General features: G+C 62.3%; 3 protein-coding genes across 3 annotated transcripts in view; all 3 read left to right on the top strand.

Annotated features, from left to right (window-relative positions):
- The window catches only part of LOC119110112 (uncharacterized), a 5,926-nt gene extending 3,069 nt beyond the window's left edge, over positions 1 to 2,857 (top strand). The window contains exon 3 of the mRNA XM_037233852.1: positions 2,832 to 2,857. Within this exon, the coding sequence (XP_037089747.1) occupies positions 2,832 to 2,857 (26 nt within the window). The remainder of the gene's footprint in view (positions 1 to 2,831) is intronic.
- A 402-nt stretch (positions 2,858 to 3,259) lies between these two features.
- On the top strand, positions 3,260 to 5,702 carry LOC119109188 (slit homolog 2 protein-like). The gene is made up of 5 exons (XM_037232767.1): positions 3,260 to 3,325; positions 3,640 to 3,784; positions 4,105 to 4,277; positions 4,700 to 4,842; positions 5,565 to 5,702. The coding sequence occupies exons 2-5, from the start codon at positions 3,765 to 3,767 to the stop codon at positions 5,571 to 5,573; spliced, it is 345 nt and encodes a 114-aa protein (XP_037088662.1). The 5' UTR covers positions 3,260 to 3,325; positions 3,640 to 3,764; the 3' UTR covers positions 5,574 to 5,702.
- Positions 5,703 to 5,831: 129 nt separating this feature from the next.
- Positions 5,832 to 10,985, top strand: LOC119110111 (protein slit-like). The gene is made up of 10 exons (XM_037233851.1): positions 5,832 to 5,863; positions 6,007 to 6,150; positions 6,680 to 6,843; positions 7,145 to 7,364; positions 8,009 to 8,148; positions 8,767 to 8,933; positions 9,309 to 9,513; positions 9,816 to 10,057; positions 10,358 to 10,645; positions 10,977 to 10,985. The coding sequence occupies exons 1-10, from the start codon at positions 5,832 to 5,834 to the stop codon at positions 10,983 to 10,985; spliced, it is 1,611 nt and encodes a 536-aa protein (XP_037089746.1).
- The last annotated feature ends 23 nt before the right edge of the window (positions 10,986 to 11,008 follow it).

Raw genomic sequence — 11,008 nt, 5'->3', positions numbered from 1 at the left:
TTGTGCGTGACCAATATTCTGTATCAGCGTCACGCCATTGTGCTCAGCATTGGGGAGTGCCCACTACATGCGTGCAAAATGCAGCCGATAGTTTCTTTTTCTTTCAAAGTTGCATTACTATACCTTATCAGTTCTCATCATGCATGACATTCTCGTCCGCCCGTAATTCGTAACTCCCGCTATGTTCATGTTGCTGGCATCTTCCCCGTGTCAGCTGCCAGCACCAGCTGACACGGAATGTGGTCGCATTGATCATAGCGGACATAATCGATTTCCTTTACCGTCGCTTCCCATTAGATACAGGCCCGTTTTAATCACCGATAGGTGTCGGCGAATGGTCGATTTCACTGATTCATGTTATTGTTTTGCAAACAAATCGTGCAACCTAATTAGTTTTCCCCGTTACAAGGCATTATTAGACCCTATAATCCATTACTTCATGGCACCCTCAGCTCGGGTTTTCCATGCTATATGCCTTCTGGCCACAACATTCATATTCTAGAAGCGTATTGATCATGAACACAGCCGTACGGCTGATGAGTGCCCTTTCTTCCTTTTGATAAAACGAGGCATTGGCTCGCGCTTGGTCTCAGAAAACCGATACCGCCGGCCTGCCAATCTGCCCAAAGACCTGACGCGGTCGTCTGCACGACTTTCCAGGCGGCAAGGGTGAGCCTGCTGTCTACCACGAATGTCCTCTGAAGACAGTCGAGTGTCCGGAGCGGTGCGTCTGCGAGGGCACCACGGTCGACTGCTCGGGCCGCGCCCGCAGGCCGGTCCCGAGCAGGCACATCCCAGCACCACCACCGAGCTGTGAGTGTCCGTCTGTCGGCGGGGGGGGGGGGAGGCCAGCCCCGAGCACCACTACCGAGCTGTGAGTGTCCGTCTGTCGGCGGGGGGGGGGGGGAGGCCAGCCCGAGCACCACTACCGAGCTGTGAGTGTCCGTCTGTCGGCGGGGGGGGGGGGAGGCCAGCCCCGGCACCACCACCGAGCTGTGAGTGCCGTCTGTCGGCGGCGGGGGAGGGGAGGCCAGCCCCGGCACCACTACCGAGCTGTGAGTGTCCGTCTGTCGGCGGCGGGGGGAGGGGGGACAGCCCCGGCACCACTACCGAGCTGTGAGTGTCCGTCTGTCGGGCGGGGGAGGGGAGGCCAGCCCGGCACCACTACCGAGCTGTGAGTGTCCGTCTGTCGGCGGCGGGGGGGGGGGACAGCCCCGGCACCACTACCGAGCTGTGAGTGTCCGTCTGTCGGCGGCGGGGAGGGGACAGGCCCGAGCACCACTACCGAGCTGTGAGTGTCCGTCTGTCGGCGGCGGGGAGGGGGACAGCCCCGGCACCACTACCGAGCTGTGAGTGTCCGTCTGTCGGCGGCGGGGGAGGGGGAGACAGCCCCGAGCACCACTACCGAGCTGTGAGTGTCCCTCTGTCGGCGGCGGGGGGGGGAGGACAGCCCCGGCACCACCACCGAGCTGTGAGTGTCCTCTGTCGGCGGGGGGGGGGGAGGGGACAGGCCCGAGCACCACTACCGAGCTGTGAGTGTCCGTCTGTCGGCGGCGGGGGAGGGGAGGACAGCCCCGGCACCACCACCGAGCTGTGAGTGTCCGTCTGTCGGCGGCGGGGGAGGGGAGGACAGCCCCGAGCACCACTACCGAGCTGTGAGTGTCCGTCTGTCGGCGGCGGGGGAGGGGAGGCCAGCCCCGAGCACCACTACCGAGCTGTGAGTGTCCGTCTGTCGGCGGGGGAGGGGAGGCCAGCCCCGGCACCACTACCGAGCTGTGAGTGTCCGTCTGTCGGCGGGGGAGGGAGGCCAGCCCCGAGCACCACTACCGAGCTGTGAGTGTCCGTCTGTCGGCGGCGGGGGAGGGAAGGCCAGCCCCGGCACCACCACCGAGCTGTGAGTGTCCGTCTGTCGGCGGCGGGGGAGGGGAGGCCAGCCCCGGCACCACCACCGAGCGTGAGTGTCCGTCTGTCGGCGGCGGGGAGGGGAGGCCAGCCCCGGCACCACCACCGAGCTGTGAGTGTCCGTCTGTCGGCGGCGGGGGAGGGGAGGACAGCCCGAGCACCACTACCGAGCTGTGAGTGTCCGTCTGTCGGCGGCGGGGAGGGGAGGCCAGCCCCGGCACCACCACCGAGCTGTGAGTGTCCGTCTGTCGGCGGCGGGGGGAGGGGAGGACAGCCCCGAGCACCACTACCGAGCTGTGAGTGTCCGTCTGTCGGCGGCGGGGGAGGGGAGGACAGCCCCGAGCACCACTACCGAGCTGTGAGTGTCCCTCTGTCGGCGGGGGAGGGGAGGCCAGCCCCGAGCACCACTACCGAGCTGTGAGTGTCCGTCTGTCGGCGGGGGAGGGGAGGCCAGCCCCGAGCACCACTACCGAGCTGTGAGTGTCCGTCTGTCGGCGGGGGAGGGGAGGCCAGCCCCGAGCACCACTACCGAGCTGTGAGTGTCCCTCTGTCGGCGGGGGAGGGGAGGCAGCCCCGAGCACCACTACCGAGCTGTGAGTGTCCCTCTGTCGGCGGGGGAGGGGGGGCAGGCCCGAGCACCACTACCGAGCTGTGAGTGTCCGTCTGTCGGCGGCGGGGGAGGGGAGGCCAGCCCGGCACCACCACCGAGCTGTGATTCTCCTTCTGTCGGCCGCGAGGGAGGGGGCGGGCAGGCCCGAGCGCCACCGCCGAGCTGTGATTCTCCTTCTGTCGGCCGCGAGGGAGGGGGCGGGCAGGCCCGAGCGCCACCGTCGAGCTTTGAGTGTCCGTCTGTCGACGGCCGCGGGGGATGGGCAGGCCGCGAGCATCACCGCCGTGCTATGAGTGCCCGTCTGTCGGCGACGGGGCAGACCCGAGCACCACCACCGAGGTGTGAGTGCCCGTTTGTCGGCCGGGGGAACGGGGGAAGGGGGAGGACAAGCCCGAGTACCACCACCGGGATGTGATTCCCCTCCCGTGGGCCTGAGAAAGAGGGCAGGCCCTGAACACACCACCGAGCTGTGAGTGCCCGTCCGTCGGCCGCGTTGGGGGAGGGGGGGGGGGGGGGGGCGCCAAGGTAAGGGCACCGCAGCGCGCTCCGCGCCGTGTCCTCAGTCCCCTTGCTCTCCTCCCATCCTCCCCCCTCTTCCATCACACGGCGATCTCGGTGACCTGGCTCAGCGAAGCCGAACTAAAATTCTCCTCGGCTGTCTTTTTCAGGATCTGAGCAGCAACGAAATCTCCAGGGTGAGAGCGCTGCCGGTTTTTCATCGCTGAGGTCTTGAGAAAGATCAACCTGGGGCGTCAACTTGATCGAGAGCATCGAGGACGGAGCGTTCAGTTCCCTTCAATCCCTGGAGGAGCTGTGAGTATATCTGGCTCTGAAATAACTCGCGCATGTCATTCAAGTTAATAATTCATGGTCATTAACTATAGCCGCTTGGCGGACTAGATGTGCTCAGACCTGTTGCCTACTGCCCATTTTTTTTTTACCTTGAGCTACACGCATCGTGGCCCGGCTGAACCAGGACTTTTCTAATGCCGCAACTTTTTCGGCTTGCTGGGAGATCCCTGTGCAGTGCGTGTGTTCCGACCCTGCTGACCGGTCGTTTCGTCCCATTCCCTTCGCCGTGTGGCTCCGCATCGGTCTAATGGCCGGTGTGTCCGCCCGCGTTTCAGAATATTGTCGGAGAACGAGCTGACTCGCATCAGGCTGGGCACGTTCAGCGGTCTGAGCAAGCTGCGCCTGCTGGCGCTCAACCACAACAAGATCAGCTGCGTGGAGCGCGACCGCGTTCAGGCACATGGGCAAGCTGGAGACCTTGTGAGTGACGAGGCGGCAGGCTGGTCGGCCATTAGTTTTTGCCAATCTATTCTTGCATCAATTTGCGTTAGCCGTCTTCGACTGGATTCCTCTCACTGATCAGGATAATGACTGTTGTGAGTAAAATGCGCTTTAGAGTACTATGATGCGCACAGCTTCACATACCAGATGATACAGGGGCAAGTCACATAGGGGACCATTAAACAGTCGTTCGGGCATTCAAAGTTAAGTCACGCAGTCTGGAAAAGTCGCAAGCCGCGCGAAGCCCGACGACGGGCCAGCCAGCTGCCCCCGTGCCAACCTCTCACCCGTCACCGCAGCGACCTGCAGTCGAACCCGCTGGCCTGCAACTGCCGGCTGCGCTGGATGACGCAGTGGCTGCGGGAGCAGCTGGAGGGGGACCTCCAGGTGGGCGCGCACACCTGCGAGCTGCCCGACCGGCTGCGGCGCAAGCCGCTCACGCGTCTAGTCCCGGCCGACTTCCAGTGTGAAGGTGGGTCCGGCCCTGCGCTGGGTGCCTCACTGACTCTGGCTTTGAAGCCCGGGTGGAGAGAGGGCGAACACTCTTTGTTGCCATGTCCGTGTTTGGATCGGACGTCCCGAGCATTAGACCCAGGAAGCCTGCGCAAATGTCTTCCCTGATGGGCCTTCGTTTTGCGCTATCTGTGTTTTCTTTTCTTTGCCACTTCTTTTTAGAACCTCTTTTTTGCTCTCCCGTCTACTTTTTGCTTCTTCACATTGTTTCCCCTCGTGCTGTTGAAAGCGAAGATCGTGCTCACAGCACCCTAGTCCTCCGTATCGTACCTAGCTGTCGGACCTCGACTGAAAGAGCTGGAGTCATGCCTGAGTGGGCCGGCGCCGCCCCCCCCCCCCCCTCACCCCCTGTCCTGACCGCCGCCCCCGCCGGCCGGCCAGGAGCCGACGGCAGGGAGCAGGCCGGCTGCCCGGCCACCAACTACTGCCCGCGGGGCTGCAAGTGCGTCGGCACAGTGGTCCGCTGCAGCCGCGCCCCAGCTGGCGCACGTGCCCGGCGGCATCTCCAGCCGCACCACCGAGCTGTGAGTTCCTCCCGCCGGCTACCGGGACCGTGAGGCGGCGGACACCGGGGCCTCTCCCACCTGTTACTGGGGGCCGCAGTGCTTGCGGACACGGGGGGGTTCTCTAGGGGGCCTCTTCTGCTGGCCATCGGGGCCGTGAGGCGGCGGACAACGGGGCCTCTCCCGTCGGCTGCTGGGGCCCGGGTCGGCGGACACCAGGGCCTCTCCCGCCGGTTACTGCGGCCGCGGGCAATGGCGGACCACCAACGATTGGCGTTGGCCGACGGCGACGTCGGCAGAGCCCTGCCACGGCTGATTTCGAATAGTTAAGATGTTTTGGTGCAGGCACGTACTGCATTGTTCCAATATTTGTGTTTTGAACAGCTGACGGAGTGTTTTGTGGGCAGAGCTTAAGGATCCCAACTCTTGTGTGATCTAAACTCATTGCGAATGCCCCGGTCCGAGTGAAAAATTATCGGTGCTCACATATCCGTTTTGGCGTATCGTTTTTATCGGAAGATTTAAACAAACCAACCACGTAATGCCGGGGCAGAAGCGCTCCTGGTTCAGCCTTGTTTAAAACACGGTTTGTCTTCTTCCTTCAGCCCTGCCCAGCCTTGTAAACCTGGTTTGTGGGTTCTGTTTGCGATAAACGGCGAACCAAACATGGCATTCCAAGCCTCCATACGCTGAATGTTGCGAGCCCCGAGAGCTTCTCGAGCACGAATTGCCCTGGCCCCCAGTTACCTTGACGTCAATCAGCTGGTCAGCGTGACGTCATCAGACCTACGTCACCTGCGTGCACTGAGGCGGCTGGACCTCAGCAACAACCAGATCGCCACCGTCGAGAACGATACCTTTGCCCAGCTGAGCAGCCTGGAGACGCTTGTAAGTACACCAGCATCGAGACCTCTCTGACTTCACCTGATCCCACCAGCTGCCTACTCTTCTGCAGTTATTGAATTAAGTCATCCCTCTGCTGTGATTGGAAGCTCAGATGGGTTGAGAAAATGATATGTTCATTTAGCTTCTCACTGCAGTTGTATCCTACAGTATGTCTGCAGTTGTTAAGATACGCGCCACTATTTCATGCTTACTGGCCTTGCAAGCACAGAGCAGTCGGCTCGTATCTCTCTGATGAAGCGGAGTTTCTACCTCAACTCTTACGCCACCCGCCTTTCTCAGGATCATCAGCTATAACCAGCTGCAGTGCCTGGAGTCTGGCGCGCTGCGCGGTCTCAACTCACTGCGCATCCTCAGTCTCCATGGCAACCAGCTGTCGCGCATCCCAGACGGCTCGTTCAGTCCGTTGACGGCCATCACCCACATGTGAGCCGCTGATGTGTGTTACATCACCCACACGTGAGCCGCTGATGTGTGTTATATCACCCACACGTGAGCCGCTGATGTGAGTTACATCACCCACGCGTGAGCCGCTGATGTGTGTTACATCACCCACATGTGAGCCGCTGACGCGTGTCGCATCACTCACATGTTACTCACTGGCATGGTCCCATGGGCGCTTATTAGACGTCCGTCAGCCACCGTCGTCCACGAACCTGGAGCGAGGCTCGTCTTTGAAGCTGCTCAAGACTTAGGAAACGCGGCGCCCGGTCTTTGCCGTTATAGACCCAGTTCATGTGGTGTCAGCCTCTACGCGCCATGTTCCAACTGACTACCTGTCATCCCGAGCTTCGTTTCATTGATAAAGCTCCCCGTAGTCTGTACCGATGCCGGCCGCCTCTGGCCGGATCCGGATCAGATCTGGATCGGGTTCGGTCGGATCCTACGCAGTTACTTGTCCCTGCCTGGTCACAGATTGCCCCCACTAGACTAAGTGGTCCCTCTTCCGCCACAGAGCGCTGGGGTCGAACCCGCTGTACTGCGACTGCAAGCTGCGCTGGCTGGCCGCCTGGGTGAAGAAGGACTTCCGCGAGCCGGGCATCGCTCGCTGCTCGGCGCCCGCCCGCATGAGCAACAAGCTGGTGCTCACCTCGAAGCAGGACGAGTTCGTCTGCACCGGTGCGTGGCGTGACGTGTGAGCGTGCTCCGCGGCTTGCTGTAGGATAAGCAGACCAAGGACGCTTCTGATGGCTTCCCCATCAAGAGCGTCCGTGGTGTGCTATCCTAAAGCCAGTCCTGTCCTCTGACCCGCATTAAGGAAGGCATGGCTCATGGTAAGCCCACTTGTTCCCCTCCCCCCCCCCCCCCCTCCAATCGCCACTCCGTTGGTCCCATCTGTCACTCGCCGTCCGGGCCGGCCTGAGAGCCGCCATTGCCCAGCACGTGCCGCTGGTGCTGAGCGTGCCGCCGTCGCCGGCAGGCGGGCCCGTGCCGGACGCCATCTTGGCCAAGTGTGACGTGTGTCACGCCCAGCCGTGCCGCAACGGCGGCCAGTGCCGGGCCGGCCGCGCACGCACCTTCACCTGCCGCTGCGCGCTCGGCTTCTACGGCGACACGTGCGAGCAGACCATCAACGCCTGCTACGGCACGCCCTGTGCCAACGGCGGCACCTGCAAGGTGGTGCAGGAGGGCCGCTACAGGTACGACCGGCGGGCCGCGTCCGCGACGGTCACGTGGGGACGTGATCTGGTCCTGTGGGGAGACGCATCCACCTGGCTGGTGCCGGCCGGTTCGAGCTTCTCGAATGGCTCTGATGTGGTGTAGCGCTCAACATTGAGATGTTTGATGTGATCTTCGTTCTGAGGCGGGACGTCTTGCCATTCGTGTGAACATTATGTAACGAAGTTGATATACTTTTGGGAACTGCCGTACGATGATCTGTTTTTTCCGCCGGGGGACCATGTGCTGGGTTTGACTCTCTCAGGTTGTTGTGTCATTCTTTGCGGCTCAGACCCCTCGGTTCGTCCTTTATTCGTACATGTACTCAAGTGTTCCCCGGCCGTTATTCGTTTTGTCACGTGACCGCGCCCCCTACCCCTCCCACTTCACTCCGCCACGCGCCCGCCACACCACTGACCCGTCTCGTGTGACCGTGTCCCTTCATCTCCCACTCGACTCAGCCGCATACCGGCTTCACCCCAGACCCGTCTCGCCCCATGACCGTGCCCTCTTCCCTCACCACTCCACAGTGGACCCGTCTCGTCATGTGACCTTGCCACTCGTCTCCCACTCCACCCCGCCACGCGCCCGCTCCCCGCTGACCGGCGTCGGCCGGCGTTCGCAGCTGCCACTGTCCGGACGGCTTCTCGGGCACGCACTGCGAGGTGAACGTGGACGACTGCGCCGGCCATCGGTGCTCGGAGCACGGCCAGTGTCAGGACGGCGTGGGCCGCTACTGGTGCCGCTGCCAGCCCGGCTACACCGGTCAGTCGCTGCCGGCCGCCGCGCCGGGGCGGGGGGGGGGGGGGGGGGGTGTCTGACTGCGCCGGCTACCGGTGTTCGGAGCACGGCCAGTGTCAGGACGGTGTGGGCCGGTAGTGGTGCCGCTGCCAGCCCGGCTACACCGGTCAGTCGCTGCCTGCCGCCGCGCCGGGGCGGCCCGGTCGGCCGCCATGGGAGAGAGACACTGTGGCGGGGATGTGTTCGGCTCCGAGACGACGAATGCCGTTTGTGTCAGTGATAATCGCGAGCGCGCTGAGTGAAGCGTCGGGAGGTTACGGATGGATGACACAGTCGCTGTGTGTTACAAGTGGGGGATGCGGGCATTGGCGTCGGGGGGGGGGGGGGCAGATGTGTATGATCGTCAGGCAGGGATGGTCACGTGTGTTCGCGCGGCTGGTAGGGAAAGTGACGGCTATCCCCCCCCCCCTCTTCCCCCCTCTCTCTGCACCGGGCTCGACCTGAAGTGCGTGACCGGACCGTGCAAAAACTTGACACAGTGCATTTTCATGCATCTGGCGTACGTGCCAAACGCATACTGCACTGCGCTCCGATCTGACAATGCTATTAGGTATAGTGCTAAGTCTTTGTCGACCTCTGCAGGGGAGTTCTGCGAGCGTCGTATCGAGTTCTGCACGGTGTATAACCCCTGCGCCGCCGGCTCCACGTGCAATGACAAGTCTACAGACTACACTTGCACCTGCCCGCCGGGCATATCGGGAAAGAACTGCACCGACAACGTGAACAATTGCGCCAGCAGTCTCTGTCAGGTGAGAATGGGCCGTCCTCCTCGTCTTCCTGCTCGCAAGTGTTTTGGGTTGGGGGAAGCTATGAAGGCAGCATCAACACACTGGGGGATGATGCGGTTACAATTTTGAAACATTTAGAACGAATTTCTTCAAGTGTTGATCGCCACACAGGTTATGTGCCCTGCAGAAAATTTGGGAAGAGTAACGAGCGTTGAAAATTATCACTTGCCGATTAGTGCCTCGCATATGCTGTTGTATTCTCAAAATGTTGGTTGTGGCGCCCCCGTCCGACTTCTCTCACCAGCCGTTGTAGGGTGAGCTCCGCAGCGCCTGCCGGCCTGCGCTCACGCCACTCCCTGCCCGCCGACTGAGCCGTGCTTCCCGCTCTGTCCGCAGAACGGCGCCACCTGCGTGGACGGCGCCGACAGCTACTCCTGCCGGTGCGCGGCCGGGTTCGCCGGCCAGTTCTGCGAGCAGGGGCCGTCGATTGCGCTCATGCAGCAGACGTCACCGTGCCAGCAGAACGAGTGCAAGCACGGCGCCTGCTTCCTGCCGCGCGACTCGCAGGAGTACCGCTGCCGCTGCCAGGAGGGCTACACAGGTGCGCTGCGGTCGGCGAGCGGCGCCGGCGGCGTGCGTCTGTCTGCAGCAGAGCCCGGTGAAACACTGGGGCCCCGAGCGATGCTTCACCGCGATGGTGTGTCGTCCGCGTTGAGGAGGTTGGATTCAATTCTGGAAAGGACTGCCCCGACCTTTTTAGTTTATCTATCGAGTTCTCTTCTCTTAGCAACGGCGTCAGCTTAACTTTCCTGAGGCGAGAAACGAGCATGAGCCGTCCGATGCAAAGGCGGGCGCCCCAGCCAGGTGCCCGCTCCTGACCCCGCGCGCTGACCTCGCCCGCAGGCAAATACTGTGAGCACCTGACCAGCCTGACGTTCGCGCACGCGGACGCCTACGTGGAGCTGGACCCGCCCAAGTCGACACAGCACAGCAACGTGACGGTGCTGCTGCGCAGCCGACAGAAGAACGGCGTCGTGGTGTACCGCGGCGGCCGCGAGCACCTGGCCGTGGAGCTGTTCAAGGGCCGGCTGCGCGTGAGCTACGACCTCGGCAACTCGCCCGGCTACACCATGTTCAGTCTCGGGGTGAGAGTGCATGCGGGATGTGGGGAACACGGCGGTGGTGGTGGCGGAGTAAGGGTGATGTGGGGTGGTGTCTTGAAAGATTGAGCCAACTTCGGGCCATTTGGAGACCAATGTATCGAAAGTTGCGGATGTTGATGGGTTCGCGAATCTGCACTTATATCTTAGCTAATCACTGGGGCACGGTGTGGGCCAGACGTCAAGACCTCGCGGCTTGCCGCGCCGCTGCTTTCGTCTGTGACCCGCTCGTCCGTCCTCCCCCGCCGGGCCGAGGTCCTGACCGCCACCGCTTCCCGGCACCAGGTACTCTCCGACGGCCGGCCGCACAAGGTGGAGATGCTCACCGACGGCGCCAACTTCACGTTCCGCGTCGACGGCGGCCTGACGCGGCCGATCGTGAACCCGTCCGAGCGCGGCGCGCTCGACCCCGCCGCGCCGCTCTTCATCGGAGGCCTGCCGCCCGAGAAGGGCACCTTCGCCGTGCGCCACTGGCAGCTGCGCAACACCACCAGCTTCAGAGGTGCGCTGTACGGCCGGCAGATGCCGGCTGTGGAGGAGGGCGGGGTGGCGGGGGCTCGCCGCTCGCTTTGCGTAAGGCGACGCCGACGATAGCGCATGTAATCTTCCTACTAGAAGGTTGCCTTGGCTCCGGTAATACGATTTAACAATTAAAGGCAAGGTCTTAGTTATCTTTCGAGCACTTAGTATTGATTAAATGAGTGTCTCAATAAGCCACCCGCTTCCGTCAGCGGAATGTCCTATGTACGTCCACTGTCCAATGTCCCATGTATATCCTATGTTATCATCCACTGACATTGTCCGCTGTGTTTGGTTTGCTCGTGTGTTCATGCCCCTACATGCTTCTTCTGTTTGATGCACCCGACTCGCCGCCGCTGACCATGGTTTCGCCGGGCGCCGCCAGGGTGTCTGACGGCGCTGTACGTGGACGACCGT

Source organism: Pollicipes pollicipes, unplaced genomic scaffold, assembly GCF_011947565.3.
Source record: "Pollicipes pollicipes isolate AB1234 unplaced genomic scaffold, Ppol_2.1 Scaffold_7231;HRSCAF=8579_pilon_pilon_pilon, whole genome shotgun sequence".
NCBI classification, from domain to species: domain Eukaryota; kingdom Metazoa; phylum Arthropoda; class Thecostraca; order Pollicipedomorpha; family Pollicipedidae; genus Pollicipes; species Pollicipes pollicipes.
This window is presented reverse-complemented; position numbering and strand designations above follow the sequence as displayed.